The sequence below is a fragment of the Candida dubliniensis genome, chromosome 2 (genome assembly GCF_000026945.1).
Source record: "Candida dubliniensis CD36 chromosome 2, complete sequence".
Classification (NCBI taxonomy): Eukaryota; Fungi; Ascomycota; class Pichiomycetes; order Serinales; family Debaryomycetaceae; genus Candida; species Candida dubliniensis.
This window is the reverse complement of record NC_012861.1, coordinates 1,972,301-1,991,040: the sequence shown is the minus strand read 5'-3', so window position 1 is coordinate 1,991,040 and position 18,740 is coordinate 1,972,301. Positions and strand designations below refer to the sequence as shown.

General features: G+C 32.6%; 9 protein-coding genes across 9 annotated transcripts; 5 read left to right on the top strand and 4 right to left on the bottom strand. All coding sequences in view use genetic code 12, as the record gives it.

Moving 5' to 3' along the window:
• Positions 1-506: 506 nt before the first annotated feature.
• On the bottom strand, positions 507-1,832 carry PMI1 (mannose-6-phosphate isomerase, putative; the record flags this gene model as incomplete). Its single annotated transcript, XM_002418801.1, has 1 exon — positions 507-1,832. One exon carries the CDS (start codon positions 1,830-1,832, stop codon positions 507-509), a length of 1,326 nt encoding a protein of 441 aa, XP_002418846.1.
• A 750-nt stretch (positions 1,833-2,582) lies between these two features.
• Positions 2,583-3,089, top strand: CD36_23710 (dynactin subunit, putative; the record flags this gene model as incomplete). The annotated part of the gene is made up of 1 exon (XM_002418800.1): positions 2,583-3,089. The coding sequence occupies one exon, from the start codon at positions 2,583-2,585 to the stop codon at positions 3,087-3,089; it is 507 nt and encodes a 168-aa protein (XP_002418845.1).
• CD36_23700 (protein disulfide-isomerase precursor, putative) lies at positions 3,076-5,268 on the bottom strand (the record flags this gene model as incomplete). The annotated part of the gene is made up of 1 exon (XM_002418799.1): positions 3,076-5,268. One exon carries the CDS (start codon positions 5,266-5,268, stop codon positions 3,076-3,078), a length of 2,193 nt encoding a protein of 730 aa, XP_002418844.1.
• Positions 5,269-5,640: 372 nt separating this feature from the next.
• Positions 5,641-6,741, bottom strand: CD36_23690 (mitochondrial NAD+ transporter, putative; the record flags this gene model as incomplete). Its single annotated transcript, XM_002418798.1, has 1 exon — positions 5,641-6,741. The coding sequence occupies one exon, from the start codon at positions 6,739-6,741 to the stop codon at positions 5,641-5,643; it is 1,101 nt and encodes a 366-aa protein (XP_002418843.1).
• Positions 6,742-7,701: 960 nt separating this feature from the next.
• On the top strand, positions 7,702-8,286 carry CD36_23680 (conserved hypothetical protein; the record flags this gene model as incomplete). The annotated part of the gene is made up of 1 exon (XM_002418797.1): positions 7,702-8,286. The coding sequence occupies one exon, from the start codon at positions 7,702-7,704 to the stop codon at positions 8,284-8,286; it is 585 nt and encodes a 194-aa protein (XP_002418842.1).
• Positions 8,287-9,716: 1,430 nt separating this feature from the next.
• Positions 9,717-10,727, top strand: CD36_23670 (mitochondrial phosphate carrier protein, putative; the record flags this gene model as incomplete). The annotated part of the gene is made up of 1 exon (XM_002418796.1): positions 9,717-10,727. One exon carries the CDS (start codon positions 9,717-9,719, stop codon positions 10,725-10,727), a length of 1,011 nt encoding a protein of 336 aa, XP_002418841.1.
• A 203-nt stretch (positions 10,728-10,930) lies between these two features.
• On the bottom strand, positions 10,931-12,076 carry CD36_23660 (ADP-ribosylation factor (ARF) GTPase activating protein (GAP) effector, putative; the record flags this gene model as incomplete). Its single annotated transcript, XM_002418795.1, has 1 exon — positions 10,931-12,076. The coding sequence occupies one exon, from the start codon at positions 12,074-12,076 to the stop codon at positions 10,931-10,933; it is 1,146 nt and encodes a 381-aa protein (XP_002418840.1).
• A 2,008-nt stretch (positions 12,077-14,084) lies between these two features.
• CD36_23650 (cytochrome b5, putative) lies at positions 14,085-14,813 on the top strand (the record flags this gene model as incomplete). The annotated part of the gene is made up of 1 exon (XM_002418794.1): positions 14,085-14,813. The coding sequence occupies one exon, from the start codon at positions 14,085-14,087 to the stop codon at positions 14,811-14,813; it is 729 nt and encodes a 242-aa protein (XP_002418839.1).
• Positions 14,814-15,665: 852 nt separating this feature from the next.
• On the top strand, positions 15,666-17,849 carry CD36_23640 (cop9 signalosome complex subunit, putative; the record flags this gene model as incomplete). The annotated part of the gene is made up of 1 exon (XM_002418793.1): positions 15,666-17,849. The coding sequence occupies one exon, from the start codon at positions 15,666-15,668 to the stop codon at positions 17,847-17,849; it is 2,184 nt and encodes a 727-aa protein (XP_002418838.1).
• Between the last annotated feature and the right edge of the window lie 891 nt (positions 17,850-18,740).

Genomic DNA, 18,740 nt, shown 5'->3' with positions numbered 1-18,740 from the left:
CGCTCACAAAAAAAAAATACAATACAATTAAGAATTTTCACTGTGTAAATACTGTGTGAAAATGAAAAATATTGATGTGGGAAAATTATTCAGAAATCTCTTACAACACCAAACTTAAACAGCCAATGAACTCAAGAGAGGGTTATATGATGGTAGGATAATCTAATTTGCTTTCCTGTTTTTTTGTTAAGAATGAACAGACAGGTTGTTATTGTTCTTTGTTAGTTCCACTGTTTATATATTTACATGGGTACACTACTTCTATTCCAACTTTAAATTAATCGACAATTACTGCTACACCAACGAAATTGAACTAACGGTGGTGATATAGGCTTTATAATTCTACTAGAATGATACTCACGCGTATCAAGAAGGAAAATCAAACAAAAAAAAAAAAAAAAAAAATTCCCAAGAAATAAGTAAAACTATAATGCTAACTCTTTATATCGTCTAAAAAAAAATACACTTGGTCTACTGAAAAAGAAAAACAACTGAAAACGCTCTCTCTATGCTTCCACAAAGGCCCTGTAGGTAGTAAAGTCTTGGTCTTGGTTATCTTTATGTGCAGTTAATTCAATACTGGAACCGGGAGCAACGAAGAAAACATAACCAGTATCTATTTTTTGCTTGGTGGAATCATCACCAGTAATTTGAATTGTTCCCTTACCATTGGTAGCGATGACAATAGAAGGACCATTCAACCCTTCAATTACTTGTTTACCACCTTTGGATTTATCAAAAATAGTTTGTAAAACGGAGAATTCAGCAATTGGAGGATCATACAACACTGATTTGACAGCATCACCTTTTGATCTTGGGAACTCTTGTAATGGCATTTTTTGTTTTTCAACTGATTCATATGAGTAAGTCAACATTTCCACAAGGTTTTTCACATCTTTAAATTTTGGAGTGAACCCAGCTCTAACAACATTATCAGAAGCAGCCATACATTCAATTATATCACCACTAATATATGCATGAGGGTCTTTGGCTTGTAAAAACATTGCTTCCCCTTTGTTCAAGCCAACGTGGTTCAACAAGAGACATCCACAAAATAATCCAATATCATTAGGAAATTGCTTGTTCAATCTTTGTATTAACTCTGGTAATCTAGAATCAATGTTTTTAAACACTTGAGGTTCCCTTTCTGTTCTTTCAAGTAATTTAGTAGTTTGTTGCTTTATAATATCTTCATTGGTGTTCATTAATTTACCAAACACTTTTTGTAACAATTTTCTATTGTTAACATCATCTTGACTTCCAATTTCTGCTGGTAGTCTAATACCACTAACAAATTCATCAACCAATTCTTGACCAATAATTTCGTTTAATTCAGGAACTGTAGTCAAAGTTTTAGCCAATTGATCCAAAGGCTTAAACCCACAGAACCCTTCAAAATCAGTAACAGCAATGGCCATTTCTGGTTTGTGATTGTCGTCTGGATAATTCTTAGGATCAGCAGCATGCAATTGTGCACCTAATTTCTTGTCAGGATGAGCTTGAATAGATAATACTTTTTCAATAGATAACACTTTGAAAAGGAATGGTAATTCCTTTGACGAACCAAATTTGGTAATGATAGGTTCACCCAAGTATTCTTGTGGTTTAGCAGCGACCAAATCACGTAAAGTTTGATTATTTAAGTCAATGGCCTTGGAAGGAACTGAAGGATGAGTACCCATCCATAATTCAGCGTATGGTTTAGATTCATCTATGGTGATTGATGGGTCGGAATTATGGACAAACTGGGCAACTGCTGATGATGAGCCAATTTTACCCCAATCGTAATTCTGGTATCCACATTGGATTCTAAATAATTTTTCTGAAGACATAATGAACGGAAGTTGTAAAGAGCTTTGCTTCTATCTAATGAGTACTTGTAAAGAAAAAGGTGTTGATAAAAAAATGTGAAAAAAAAAAAAAAAATTTCAAGTTTATTTTTAGTATTTTCCTTTGACCTTGTGTTGTTGTTGTTCCTGGTGCTGGCCAAGTGAGAGAAAAAAGTAAATAGTACTCAAAAAAAAAAATAGAAACACGCGGCAAGATCTTATTTATTCAAATTAAATGGTGTACATGTGTATATGTTTGTACTTCTTAGTCCTTGTCAGTTTATTCTGAAACACAACGTGTAGTATTATTATTATTATGAATAAGTTAAAAAAAAAATCAATTCTATTGTGACAATTTTCAAGTTGTTTATTAATAATGGAAACCACCCGATTGGACACGTATACAATATCTTCGTGTTACAAAAACAGAACGGAAAATTTCAAGATCTGTAATATTTTTTTTTGTATCGGAGTTTCGTTTTCCACTTTCGTCATATGTACAACTCTTCAAAAAAAAAAAAAACCTTACAGTTCTTACCTACCTACTCTGTTAATTAATCGAATTGATACCCTTACCTAGTCATTAACAATATGTTTGAGAAGTAGTTGAACTCAAATCATTTGATAGTTTGATTCAAGTGTTGGCGCATTGTACACGAAATCTCGAAACTAAATTCGAACTTATCTACACGAAAAAAAAAAAAAAAAAAACAGGACTATAATCAACTTGTAGACTTTCTCTCCCCATTAACTATGAGTGATTGGATAGAAACTCCAACTGAGAATAGAATCTCCAAAGATGCACAAATTGAAGACTTGGATAATGTGGTTATGAGTGGAAATGTCACCATCAATCGCAATGTCAAAATATCCTTTGATTCCCTCACGACATCGTCATCACCCATTTTATCAATTGGCAAATATTGTTATATATACCCTGACGTAGAAATAATCCCATCTACAGAAAAGATGTTTATTGGATCCTATGTTATTATTGGGAACTCTAGTAAAATTATGGCTAAAGATATTGGTAATAGAGTTATAATTGAAGAGAATTGTGTTTTACATTCTCATTGTGTGGTCTATGATTGTTGTTTAATAAAAAGTGGTACCGTTATTCCCCATAAAGTAGTGATTCCACCATATAGTAAAGTAAGTGGCACACCAGGAATTGATTTCGTAATACAATCATTACACAATAGTTATAAGAAAACCATAGAATTAGAAGCTAAACAATTACAGATACTTAATCCTTCTTAGGCATAAAATTATTATTACCAATTATACCACCACTGCTAGGTGTCGATGAAGACGGCCTTTTAAATAGCCATCTTCTACTGCTTCTTCTTCCTAGACGAAGAGCAAGAAACCCAACAATATAAATTGACAAGAAAAAACCAATATAACCAAAAACTCCATAATCATGTACATAATCCATAAACCCTAGAACTCCTCCATAGGGGCTACCCACTATTGCTGCTTTCAATTGGTCATCCTTAGCTAATAAAGACATCAATACATTCTTTAATACTTTTGGTTCGTTTGTCAATTTGTTCCCTTGAGTATCTTTGTTCCAATAGTAGCGGTTATCTTTAGATAACACAACCACATCACCAACTTGATAATTATTAGGATTAAGTTTCCATCCTTTAACTCCACGGAACTGTTTATATGCATTGGGTAAATCAATAAACGTAAACAAGACTTGGTCATTCTCCCATATTTCTGGTATTACTTGTCGTAACTCCTTCAATGCATCGATAGTTTCTTGATTTTGCTCCTGTAATTTTTCCACTGCAGCAGCGTTCCCCTGATTGCTTTGTTTGAATTTATCAAAATAATACTTCTGTTTTAAATGATGATATTCGTGTGCTGCTAATGATAATTTGTACAATTGATTATCTGTTCCCTTCAAGTCTTGTAAATCGGTGAATAATACCACAACTTTATGGTCTTGGTACTTTTCATTTTTCTTAAAATAATAAGAAGCCAATTGTGGTGTTAATTGACCATATAAAGGATACTGTATACTATTAATGAAACTCTCTACTTTGTCATATGTTTTCATATCTTCAGGGGATAAACTTTGATAGACGTCGGCGAGTAATGAATTATCTTTGAAAACAAGTATCGTTGGTTTTGTTGTTAAAGTAGTTATAACTTGTAAGGATTTATCAAATTCATATTTATCATTTTCGTCATAATTTATGTAATCAATTAAATTTTGGCCCATAGTTAAAACATTCTCTTCGATTTTTTTATGTTTGCCCTTGTGTAGTTGAATATTAAATGGAGATTCTTGGATTGTTTTGAGTAAATGAGGTAATATCTCTTCATCTTCTTTAGTGACCTTATCCACGTCATAATAAAACACTACAGTTACTTTACTTTTCAATGGATAAAACTGAGCAATAGGTTCATGGGACAATACTTTGGTGTATTCCATGACTTCGGTTATACCACGAGCGGACACAACTTCAAATTGAGAATTTTGGAATAATTTCTGTACCCACCATTTCATCCTATTAACGTCAACATAATCATTATAATCAAATCGAATGGCCCCTATTGATTCTGGTAAAAACATAATAAATTGAGGTTCGCTATTAGTGGTAATCTTCAACTTGTCACAAACCTCTCTATGATCACGACACATGAAATGGCCTGTATCGGAAATTGACAAGACTTTGTTTGATAACCTATCCCATATTTGTTTAGCAGGTAAACAATCCTCACAATTTGAGAACCCCAACCTGCCTCGATGCTCAATGCTTTCCCATTGCTTTGCTGTAGCAGGGAAAAATGAAACAAACATTGGAGTAGAAATATTTCCCTCCATGATCTTGGACATAGTGTCAACATCTAACAATTGCGAAGAACTAGGCAAATTAATTGCTCCTGAATCATACTCAGCTGTAGCTTCGCGTAAATATTTGATAATATTCTCAACATTTCTATCAAGATTCCTTGGATATGAATCGATATTTTTCAGTTTCCCAGTTTTCTTGCCATTTTTATCTACCGCAGGGGCATACAATAAGATGTTAGGATAAAAATCTATATTCTCACGCTCACATAAATCACCACTCTCAATACAATTGACCTGTTTCATTTCAATATTCAAATCAGGATATTCTGTGATAAATTTTATATATGTCTCCTTCCATGTTGGTGCAAATTCTTTACAATGATGACAATACGGTGAAAAAAATTCAACAAGAACAAGTTTCTCTTGAGTAAGTTTATCAAATTCTTTCATTGATAATGTTGGAGGAACATCCATCTTTGGTTGTGAATTTGAGCCAGCATCGGATTGACGTTTGGGTTCATCGTTTGTTACTTGATCTGCAACGAGTGGGTTTGCCTCAGAGCCTGCTACTACTGCTGCTGCTGTTGTTGTTGTTAAGAACGCAAGCAGTGATAAGATAGATAGTTTCATAATATGCTTTTAAATATCCATATAATATTAGCCAAATGAAATGGGTTTCCTTTTTTATTTTTGAGAGTGTGTTCACTTGTGTTCACTTCCTATCTTGGTGTTAAAATTAACCTTGATGGTTGGGAAATCTAAATGTATGTTGAAAAAAAAAAAAAAGAAAATCTTTGGCGTAGATTTGCGTGGGCCAAGTTTGTTCTTTTTTTTTTTTTTTTTTCCCTTACATTAAACTATTATTTTATCTGATTCACACAATCTACTTCTTCCCTTTAATATAATGTGTGGAGAATGGTGTTGCCAAAAAAAAAAAAAATCCTCTATTAACAAAAGCACTACAAAATGTACATATAATAAATACTCAATCCTCTATACTTACTAATGTGTAAACTTACTTTTAAGTCTCCCGTTAATCTCTAATAAATATGTTTTGAAATATTCAAAACTAACCAATGTCACAGCACTAGCAGGTAACGTTCGTGCCAAGTTAGTAAAGTACCCTGAATAAAATCCTCTGATTCCATCCTTTTGGAAAATCGACGAAACGGTCTTGATTAATGATTTTGATTTCCCCTTGTCACGTCGAAGTTGCATTCTTGTTCTTAGTATTTCATGTGGATAAGTGACTGTACTAGCAACCATTTTCGAGAAAGAAGACGCAGCAATAAGCCTCCATAACACCCCATTTGAACTAGAATCATTTGAGACTAAATTGCAATGAAACAAGCTCTTGAGTTTTTCATACACGGGGAAATGTATTCCAACATGTAACAATCCAAACAATGATGGGATCAACCCACTATAAAACACTTTTAATCCTTCGTGTTGATACATTTTTTTGAAGGCATCAAAAGTGCCCCTATAATATACCTGTTGGCCCTCTTTCCCAGTTTGTACCATTAATCGAGTTTTCACAACCCAAATTGGATTTACAGCAATCGAACTAGTCATTCCAGCAGTCAATGCCGAACAGAAATGTACAATCGATGGATTCTCGATATTATATTGCTGTAAAAATGATGGATAGAATTTTTTAGCTTGTTCATATACGGTGAAATAAATCGTCCATGTAGGCAAATATCCAATCATGGTAGGCACTAACCCACGATATAATCCACGAATCCCTTCTTCATGAAGAATGGTTTGAAATGTCCCTAAAAACCCATTATACTTTAAATTTTCCCCCACGGTACCTTGAGCTTGTAATCGAGTTTTTACCACATCTAAAGGACACACCACTATTCCTGCTAGAAACCCAGATGCTGCACCAGCGATGGTAATTAACTGATTGTTTGAAAGTCGAGATAGTATGGTAGGTGGTGGTATCTCTCCTAGTTTCTCAATCTTGTGCACAACGGGGAAAGTGGGTGTTTTAGACTGGCGAAATTCTAAATCTTCTCCCTGTACTATATCGGAAAAATCAGGGAGTTGGGATGAATCCTTTGTATTTTCTAGTACTGATGCTGGATCATTTGACATCTTCTTGTATAAACTAAGAATTGAAATAAATGAATATGTAAATAATTAAATAAAATGTTTATGCTGACTTTCTATAATGCCCAAAAAAAAAAGCTATTTATTTGAATATTAAAACGTTTATTATTGAAGTCTGGCTGATTATATCATACGGTGAGTGTGAGATCTATTATACGTAAATTCTATCAAGCAAAAACGTGTGAAAGTGGTGCAAATATGAACGGAATAGTTTACCACGACTAATGGGGTTGATGGAGGTGGTGGGGGAGGGGAAGCTAGTACGAGAGTAAGTATACCTGGGTTGGTTAATTAAATGATTAATAATTGATGATTTCTCCTACAAAAGATTTTTTTTTTTTTTTTCGAGAGAGAAAGAGAGGGTGTGGTAGTAAGAGAGAAGATTTTCTAGTTCAGGTAAAAATAAATAATCTTAGCAAGAGAGGAAAAACAAAACTAAAAATTACCAGTTCAGATAACAATAGCGAGCTTATGTTAGTATCGTCAACTAGTACTACTACTTAGGCGTTCTGGTGTGCAAGTTAAGCACAACCAGGTATCTTTATAGGTTAAAGAAGTGGAACCTTTGTCAGAAGTAAGGCAGATTAGCAAAAATGACAAATAACCGAAACTATGCTTTTTTGGCGCTAGCTATTGCAAGTGTGTCCTTTTTTTTTTTTTTTTTTTGGCGGGTTCGAGCTATGCCGACTAGCGGACCAGTATAAATCTAATGCGGAACCAAAAAAGGGGTCATATTTAAATATAATTCGGTTCAAATCTTTTTGTTGATAAATAAAATAATTTTCTCAAGCTACCACATCTGATCACTTATTACTTGACATAGTTAAGATGCTTGTTAAGTGGTCATCCTTCCTTAGTGATGTTGAGGATTCTGTCGTTGGTTGAATATGTTAACAATTCACCCCTCTTTTGTCCTTTTTACACTACTATTACTGGAAATGAGACATGAAAAAAAAAAAAAAAAAAAAATATTCGATTTTACTTATTCAAAACGAACTTTTCATCAACAACCACCATCGAAACATCGCTATGGTTAAATTTTTATTAAAAGTATCAGCTGAATTATCCAATGCTACTGATTTAGAACCTGTTGACAGTCCCGAACATCCCTATGAATATACATTTCAAATAGAATGTACAAAATGCCGGACCACTCATGACAAAGATATTCAGATAAATCAATTTGAAAAGCATGAAATCAGTGGTAGTAGAGGAGAAGCCAGTTTTGTCTTTAGATGTAAAGAATGTAAACATGAACATTCAGCAAGTATATTGAGAACAAACGAAAAATTATCAGTATCAGAAGATAGTGTTAATGACAAAGCATCGGCCACGATACTTGAAATTGATGCTAGAGGAATAGATTTCTTGAAATTTATACCTATTGGTGAATTTCTGGCTGTTGGATCAGAAACTGGTACTAAATTCACAGACATTGATTTATCTGAAGGTGAATGGTATGATGTTGATGAAAAATCAAATGATGAAGTATCTATAGTAGATGTGAATTGGGAAATATCACGTTCATAGGTGATTGAATTGTCTTATGTCAATGGTTTTAACAATAATTGTTTGTAAATATGCTGTAGTAAATTTTACACAAGAAGCAATTGTTTGGAAAGAATTTCAATAGGAGTTAACAGTTATAGATAATGAATTTAATGAAATTTGAAACAAATGTATCAGTTGCTTTAAGTTTCAGTGCTATTTCTATGGTATTCAGTAAATCATTTCTCTCTGTAGTACTATCCATTTACTGTAATGGATATTACTATGACTCATTTCTGTCTTGGTTAGTTAAAACATACCTTTGACTTGGATTTAATTGTTCTACCATTTTTAAACTAAAAGCTAAGACATTACTTCTATTTTTATCAACATAAATCTCTCCATTAGTTGTTTTGATTTTCAATTCATAAAGTTCAAGTAATAATGACTGTGGCCCAAATATGACTGGTTTCTGTTTTCAACACAAGATGTCTTTCAATCCATTGTGTCAAGTGTTTGGACAAGATACTATATTTCCTAAATCCTTCTATTTTTTATAACATGATTTGTTCTGTACTAGTTTAACAATCTTGCTTATCCTTGGTATTTTGATGAACAGGAAGAGCTTTTTGTATTTGCAACCATCAGTTCATACACAGATTAGGTTGTGATTGTGTTACTTTTTCTGTCATTTTATTACCGAGTAAACGGTTGGTGGTTTTTCATCGGAACTAAAACACAATAAAATCGGAAACTAAATCTACACTTGTGTACTGGTGACAACCTGTCATTCAATTATCTATAGTAAATTAGAACTTCTCTTCAAATATCCAATGAATTGACAAAAGTTTAACCCTTATGATGCTAAACCGCAACACCAGATTTGTTAGAGTGAAGAATTGCAATCAACTGGTACCTTGACAGTAGCAATTAATGTGGCATCGACAATTATGTGAACTTGAAACTGAAATTACCCGAATTCTTCAATTTACAGTTTTTAATGCCGCGCGAGTTAAATTATAGTGTGTTCGGATGTCATGGAATAAGAAGAAGAAGAAAAATCCAAACTCACACGAACAAGTCAACCACATAATTAATCCGTCCCTTCTTCTTCTTCTTCCTCCAAGTTCCCGCGATATCTAGTCCAAATATGTTCGGTTGCTGCCTCGTATCGGTATTTTTTTTTTTTTTATTTATGTCCCTCACTCTTTCTCTCTCCCTTTTATTATTGTTAGCCCACCTCCTCTTTTTTTATAAAGTTATAGGTGTAGTTATTAGTTATTGTCTTATTTATGTATCTATATTTGTTATAAAAAGCAATCTTAATTCCAACCGATTTTCTGTTTCATTTTTATTCTTTGTTAATTCTTCTTTTTTAAAAAAAACCGTATAGTATTGTTTTTTACTCTTATATAACTATTCAATTCCTTTCTTTCTTTTTTTATTATTATCAATAATCGCAGACATCAAGCATGGCAGGAAGTAATTTAGCCGATTCATTGACTCAACCATTGAACGATCAATTGAAAAAAGCGACCGATAAATTGACCGGTGGTGGTGGTACCAGTTCAAGTTCTGGTGGCAGCAAAATCAAATTGTTTACCCCTGAATATTATGCTGCTTGTACCATTGGTGGGATAATTGCTTGTGGACCAACTCATTCAGCTGTCACTCCATTGGATTTAGTTAAATGTCGTCGTCAAGTGAATGCCAGTATATATAAATCAAACATTCAAGGGTGGAAAACCATTTTGAAAACTCAAGGTGATTCGATTTTCACTGGTCTTGGTGCCACCTTTATTGGGTATAGTTTGCAAGGTGCTGGTAAATATGGATTTTATGAAGTATTTAAAAAGAAATATAGTGATTTGGTTGGGCCTAAAATTGCTCAGAATTATCAAACAGGGATTTTTTTGGCAGCTTCGGCTTCAGCAGAATTCTTAGCTGATATTGCTTTGTGTCCTTGGGAAACCATTAAAGTTAAAACTCAAACAACAATTCCTCCCTATGCCAATTCAGTATTTGATGGATGGAGAAAAATCGTTGCTGCTGAAGGGTTTGGTGGCTTATATAAAGGTTTAGTACCATTATGGTGTCGACAAATTCCTTACACCATGGTAAAATTTGCAAGTTTTGAGAATATTGTTGCTGGCATTTATAAATATTTGGGTAAACCAAAATCCGATTATACGGCTTTGCAGCAAACTGGGGTCTCTTTCTTGGGAGGTTATATTGCTGGGATCTTCTGTGCTGTTGTGTCTCACCCTGCTGATGTCATGGTATCAAAAATCAATAATGAAAAACTGTCGAATGAATCTGTTGGTCAAGCAATCTCAAAAATTTATAGCAAAATTGGCTTTGCTGGATTATGGAATGGGTTGCCCGTAAGAATCATTATGATTGGTACTTTGACTGGATTCCAATGGTTGATTTATGATTCATTTAAAGTTTACGTTGGGTTGCCAACAACTGGTGGCCACTAAACATTTTCTTCTAGTACCCATTCTATGCCCTTCATAGCAGTACAATCACTAGTGCATGTTACATAAAAATATTTATAGAATATAATACATACATGTGTTACTATTACTAGATATATAAAAGCAGGTTCTTTTATTGTATGTTATATATTTGTATATGCATATACACTAGATGTTATTTACTGGTGTGATCAAAATTGAATTATTCACCCCCATACATTCTTGAACAAATCGTCATCTAACCCATTAACGTTTAATGATGAAGTGGTCTTGTAATTGGAAGTACCAGCTAATGATGACGACGAAGACGATGGAATTGAAGGTGAAGAAGTAAATGTGTCGGTAGTCCATTCATTGTTCCAATTTTGTTTAGACTGATTGTTATTAAGCGATGGAGTTGAATTGACTAATGGATGACGTTGGTTATGATTATTTGGAGTGTTCACTGGGTTTGAAGAACGGTATACGTTGTTGTTGGAGGTGGAGTTTCCACCTTGTATATTCAAACTTGATAATGAGTTTGATAATGAATTCATACCAAGCGATTGTTGTTGCTGTTGTTGAATAAAACTGTTTGAAGATGAAGGAGATGCATATAATGAAAGGATTGATTTTTTCAAATCAGGTCTTCCCATACTTGAAACACTGCCACCAGTATTTTGTGCTGATTGAAGTGGTTGCTGTTGCTGTTGCTGTAAACCTGGTGTTGTTGGTGCTGCAGGTAACACAGTCTTTGTAGGTGGCGGTGCCAACTTAGTACTTCTTTTATGAGGAGACCTTGTGACTGTAAAACTTCCAAATTCCTCATCACTGCTTTTCTTGTTACTATTAGTATCCAATAAATTGATATCATTCAGTAATGTGGTATTTGAGTGAGATTTTGTCTCGTGCTTGGGTTGCTGAGTACCACTAGTAGTGGCAGTACTGCCAGCTTTATTTTTATTCAATGACAATGGATCAGGCAAGTTCTTACTCATGGTCCATTTTCTCAAATCATATTTTGTACGAATAAAATTCTCAATTTTCAGTTGATCAGGAATATATCCACTGGGCAATTTATCTTCCCAGTATTGGTTAACAATGGAATTACCCCATTTAACCATATTTTCAATTTGATCATCTGTCCATGCATCCAAATCGACACTTTTCACTTTGGATATATGTGTTCCCATGCTACGATGGATCCCAGAACATCGAATACAGATAAAACATCCTAAGTTCCATGATGCCCATCGAGGGTTTTTGGAAACTTTGCAATCAGCACAAGTTTTATTGGCGTCTTCTTTCAATAGCTGTTTAAGAATCTGTTTATGTTGTTCCAGATGAGTCTTTTTCGACGATGGTAATGCCATGATAATCCTTAGTTTTCTTTGTTAATTAATTTAACTCAATGAAATCTGTAGTTTAGGTTGATAATGTTTCCAAAGTCTAGTGCAGAATTGAAGATGTGGTCGTTGTATTGTCGTTCTGATTGATCAAATTAAACTCGATTGTTTCAAACGTATATACAAGAAAATGTGCTACCTTTCGTTTCGGGTGAGATTATTTTAGTTTACCAGTATAAAGATATTATAAATTCTAAATTTCAAGTTGGTTGAGTAATTGTTGATGGTTGTTGTCCCTTGTTTTCGTGGTAAATGTTGTCGTTGTTATTAAGTCCAGGTGTTTTTTTGCTTTTTTTTTTTTTTCTTCGGTATTCACACACACTCAAAATTTTAAATTTCATGTAACCACAAATTATATAGACACATCCAAAAATAATGGACCAAGAGGACATTTGTTTCGTCTGTTGTATAACTCAACTAAAATGATAGTTATGGCTGCAGGAAACGTAGATTGAAGATTGAAGTACTTGCTTCGTTACAGAGGTGATGGTGGACTAACGTTCGTTTGGCATATAGATTAGTCGTGTGAGTACTTGGTAGTGTGTTGAAGATCAACAAACTGTCAATATATTTCTATGGCCCTTACTGCTAAATAATATTGTTATTATAGAACTCACAGTACAAGTCTGATTGTTTATGCAAAGAATCATTTTTATCGTGATATGTAAGATGTTTATTTAACGTGTTGTAAATACTTTCAGTTTACCTAGTAGCCAATTTGCCAGATAATTAATTGTTAGGTGTTGAGCTTGATGTTAAAACAGCTATTGGGCGATCGCTGTTCGTTTGAACTCTTGATTTCAGAGGAGGAGGTTATTGTCTGTTTATATCGTTGTTTTAATTTCAAATTCACTTCCTTCTCCACTTCTTCTTCTTCTTCTTCCTCTTCTTCTTCTTTTCGTTGATTTCCATCTTTCTCTAGTCTGGATATTTTCGTAATTGAAGTTGGTAACTGCTATTGGCTGGCTACATGTTTATATTTGTTGTGGCTTGTCATGTTTTATTGTATTAATTGCCATTGTTTAACCTTTATTGTTGAATTCAAAATGAATTAAAAAAATGACCGAAAACAGATAAAATGGAAGCGAGAGGAATGTGTGACAGACGGAGGACAAGAAAAAAAAAAAAAAGAAAGAAAAATGTATTAGCCAGTGATTGATATAGTCGTAGTAGGTGGGATTTGAATACCGTTATGCTAAGTGAAGTTATTGCTAATTGTTTTGGTTAAATAGTGAATGGATAAAGTAAAGTGTTTCTTATTAGTAGTATGCGGAGGTTAAGGGAGTGGGGAGGAGGAGAGTGCGGGAGGGAAGGAATAGATGGGGAGAAAGAGAGAGAAAAAGAGAAATGTGGGTGTGTGTACTTGGGGTAAAAAAAAAGAGACAAACAAATTGTATTTTTCCATTACGAAACACAAAAGCATACATAGTAAAGATTTGCACAGTGAAGGGAGAAAGAGAAGGAAAGAAATCCAGAGAAGAAAAAAAAAAAAAAGAAAAAAATCAAAAGAAGATTTTGGATGGAATTTGATATCAAAGTATACTTAACCAATTCACTGAAACTTATATTAAAACCACACTTCACTATCAACACTAGGAAATCAAAGTGAAGACTCTTTCTTTTGATTTTTTTTTGGTTTATTTATTGTTTGTGGCAATTCTAAGGTTTTAGACACATTGAATCCAATTATATAAGTGAAGAGATACCACTTTGACGTGAAACTTCAACTTGACATATCTATTCTTATATCTACTTCAATAACAGATTATTTAACATATATTCATTTATTTATATATTCATTAACTTATTTATTTGTTTGTTTTTGTTTTTTTTAGCATTTTCATTGGAGTTTCTACTAGCCATTTAGTATATCAACATTCTCCAAATCATCAAATCTATTCATTCATTAATTACTTTTGCACATAAACAAGTACACGTGTATATATACATATATTCATGATATCAATGTTGAATCATGCCCTCAATACATCAAGAAATACCACCATTGCCGACCTCAATTTCGCCGTCGTCACCATCAATAATAGACAAAATATCATCAGTTACCAATGACAACAATCACACTAAGCCTTATCAGATATATACTTTAGACCAAGTCAAGATCCATGATAAACCTAATGACTTATGGATGATATTATATAACAAAGTGTACGATATAACTAATTTCACTTCGATCCACCCAGGTGATGTTGAAGTGTTACTTGATTGTGGAGGTGCTGATGCAACTGAAGCATTTGAGGACGTTGGGCATTCAGATTTTGCATTTCAAATGTTGAAACCTTATTTAATAGGGGAATTGCAATTACTGGATCAAAAAAAATACGAAAGCAAATTATTATCTGCACGGAAAATTGACGTCACTTCAGATAATAATATAAACACCATTAGTAATTTACAAACTGGGGAAAAGGATAATATGAAGAACAATGCTATTTCCACTAATGTCAGCATCGCTGGAAAACACGACAATACTAAAAAAACCAATAATAATCTCAACAGCAATGACAATATCACCACTAATAGTATACATGGGGTTGGGATCACCAAAAGTAAAAAGAAAAGGCGAAACTATAGTAAACAAAACAAGACTAGAGAACATATTAGAATGCTTTCCCTTGGTATATTGGCACTTGTTTCCTTGGTATTGTTTTTATATATTCAACGGTTTAGATGGTTACATATGTGAAAGACTTGCATGAAGCTTATTGAGGAAACACACTTGGATTGGATCATGTGTGTTGGCTTTGCTTTGAATTTTATTATTTTCTTTTTGGTGTTTATTGTGCTGTTTGTTTTTATTATCATCTTGATCTATCATTATTGAAAAGGTTGAAATGTAATTGTCATTATTATTGTTGTGGTTACAGTGGGGCTCAAGTTATATATTTATTTATTGTATCTTCCTTTTTTTTCTTTTGTTTGATTTTTATGGTTATTGCAATCTGGGTTTTGGATTTGCAGTACTACAATCATTTTCAACATTTCTAATTGATGTTGTTATGGTTGCTGATATTATTTATTCATTTATGAACATTATTTATTTAGTTATATAGATCCGTTAGTTTGATTTCAAGATAGTTGCTTTTCGTTTAAGTTTAATACACATAGAGATTGACCTTAGCGGTTTTTTTTAGGAACACCCTCAATTGAAATTTAATGGCACCTATTGAAGTAAATAAGCCACTAACTCTGTCAGATCCATTCCTTTTTTTTTTTTTGGTTATAAATGAATGAATGTTGTTCTCAATCATAGTACTATCTGTGTGTCTTTTTGCACCTACAAGTAATTGATAACGTGTATTTACCATGTTTGTCACTGTAGACTATAATTTTGGTTCATGCACATACTCACACAAATTGTCTCGATCCCTCTTTCTTTTGTTGTTCTCTCATTCCCCTTTACTCATATTGATGTTTCATACTTCTTTATTACTTGTTTAGTTCCACTATCAATTGGGTGATTGCTAGCGTTTTTATTTTGTTTATTATTTTTGATTTTATTTCAAGGGTTGAATCGTTAATTTGAAATCTATCAACCATGTCAGACGAAGAATTCTATTCAGAAGAATCATATGAATTTGAGTTTGAAGATGAAGATGAAGACGGAGGAGATTTTGATATTGAGAATAACGACGATGACAGCAATCAAACTAGTAACAACAACGATAATAAATCCAACACGAAATTGGCACTTGATGATCAATATTATTCAGCAAAGTCTTATAAAGATGATGATGCTAAGCATGCCATTACTGAATTTGAAAAAATTATTGAAAGTTTATCCAACGACAATGACGATGGCGAAAAGTATGAATGGAGGTTTAAATCTTATAAGCAATTGATGAAATTATATTTTGATCAACAAACCTTTCAGTTATTTCTTGAAACTTTGACACAATTGATTCAATTAATACCAAAATTCAATAATGATGGTCATTATAAAAGTTATATTGAGGAATCATTTTCGAAAATGATTAATCGATATTCCATTCTGGCAAATGTAACTTTTGTTACCCAGTTTTATAACATATTATTGAATTACCTAGATAGCGACTCCAATAGTAGTTGTCGATTGTGGTTTAAAATTAACATAAATTTACTTAATCTTTATCTTGATCATCAAGTTTATAATGATATACCTAATCTATTAGAAAAAGTTTATGACAAGTTGGATAGTATTGGCGGCGGCGGCAACAGTGTTGGAACTAATAATGGTTGTCTGGAAACGATGTTGAACTCATTTAAATTACAAACCATTGCTATTGAGATTGATTATTTAACGAAAACAAATAAATTCAATTCAAATTTGCCAAGAATGAACCAATTATATCGAATGAGTTCTAAAATTACAACTGTGGTTACCCATCCTAAAATATGTGCCATCATTAATCAATGTCGTGGTCAAATACAATTTTATCGAGGTAATTATCATCGAGCCAATATTGAATTTTATAAAAGTTTCCAAAATTATGATGAAGCAGGGTCGACTATGAAATATAAATTATTGAAATATTATGCATTATGTTCGTTATTGATTGAAAGTGAATTGGATCCATTTCAAAGTCAAGAAACCCAAATTATTTCTAAATCATCGAATCAATTCGATAAATTGAAATTGTTCATCAAATATTATAATGATTTAAACTTGGAAAATTTTGAAAATTTAGTATCATCGTCATCGTCATTATCTAACCGAAAAATTGATGAAGATGATGTTGATAATGATGACAATAATGACGATATCTATAAAGTTGCCATTCAGGAGATTTTGTACAACTTGAAATCAAAAATATTACTAAATTACATCAAAGCATACTCTGCAATTAAATTTAAATTTCTTCGTGGCAAGTTAAAAGTTGATGAAAATCAATTACGTTCAATTCTTTTACAATTATCAATGGCAGGGAAACTAAAAGATTCTCAAATTGATTATGCAAATAAAATCATTTTCACCCAGACTAATAGCAGTCACAACAACAAGAGTAGAGCATGCTTTCCTCAGTTATCACAAAAAGATATATATTATAATGTAAAGTATTATGAAATTGTATCGTTTGGACAATCTGATACTACTAACGGTAGCAATACTGGCAACAATGATAATGACTATAGAACTGATGATAACATGGATATTGATGACAATAACTCAAGTCGTTGTACTGAGAACACAAATACTGATTATTTTCAAAAGTATTTTTTTGTTATTGATCGGCCACTCAAACTACAAGATTGGTTTTCTCCAATTGAATCGTGGTATGTGTTTATGGTTTCATCTATTCCTCATGCATATAAACGAGAGATAAGCCAAAAGGAACAAGTTATGTATGAACAAAAACAAGTAGAAATTGTTAATCCTAATGGTATAACTCCAGCAACAGCCATGCCAACATCGACCATGTCAAGAGCAGATATTGAATTATCGAAATTTAATACTGGGTTATTGAATTCAGTCATTAATATAGATGGCAATAATAATTTTGGTAATGGTGGTGTTGATGATGAACAAAATGACTATGATCAATCAATACAACAATTGAATAAAGTTGATTTATTAAATGATTGGTATACTCAAGCTCGTGAATACTTTAATCTGTTGATTGAAAATAGTGATGGCAATACCGTTAGCAGTAATAGTAATAAGAGAAGTGGTAGTAGTAGTAGTAGTAGTAATGCCATCAGAAGTAATCGTATTGTTGAGAAAGATATAACTATTTCCATATAAATGGAAATCCAAGGCATTCTAAGAGAGCGAGAATTCATAATTGTGAAGTTTGCAAAGCAATTATTGACACAGTCTGTCTTTTGTTTTCTTGCTAGTTGGTGAAGCACTCCTGATTCAGTATAGTTTTATTGCATGTCTGTTGTACGTATTTTGCAGGTTTATAAAAGAGTTGGTTTATTTTTAGTGTGTGGCGCTACCGTTTGTATTTCATTTGGCCATTAAATATTAATGGTGGTCGTGTTTGTACCATACCACGACGACTATATGACTTCTGGTGAAGAATGAAAAATTTGTAAAATTTTTTGGTTCTCTTTTTTTTTTTCATCACTTTCTTTTTTTTTAAACTTCATTTCTATTCAATAAAGGTATATGAGTCTAATTATGTACCTATGTATATTATAATAAAGATTGTTTTAAATTGATTATCAATTGGGTATGTCATTGATTTATCAAATATTATTTTCATTCACTTCAGTCTTTTTCAGGGTAAAGGGGGTTTATACCCTTTAGTCTTGTGTGGATTTTTTTCAATACTATAGTCATATCTACTCATCATCATGGCTTATATATATATAAATGATTAAATTTATTTACATGCGTTATCGTCATGATTTTAATTTGTCTCTTCATTTACTATTAAATGTCGGACAGGTTTAAAATTTGAAATCAACTAACACTAAATGATATATATATATATATATATATGTGGATACATACTGTAATTGAAAATGGAAAAACTGGATGTGTGCTTGTGGGGACTGAAAATATGTTGATTATAATAATTATGAGAATACTAACGTTTTAATGTTTGTTTCAAAGATCATAAAATGTATATAATAATTGATTTTCATATTGACCATACTAGTTATAGTGGGAATTAATATACATTGA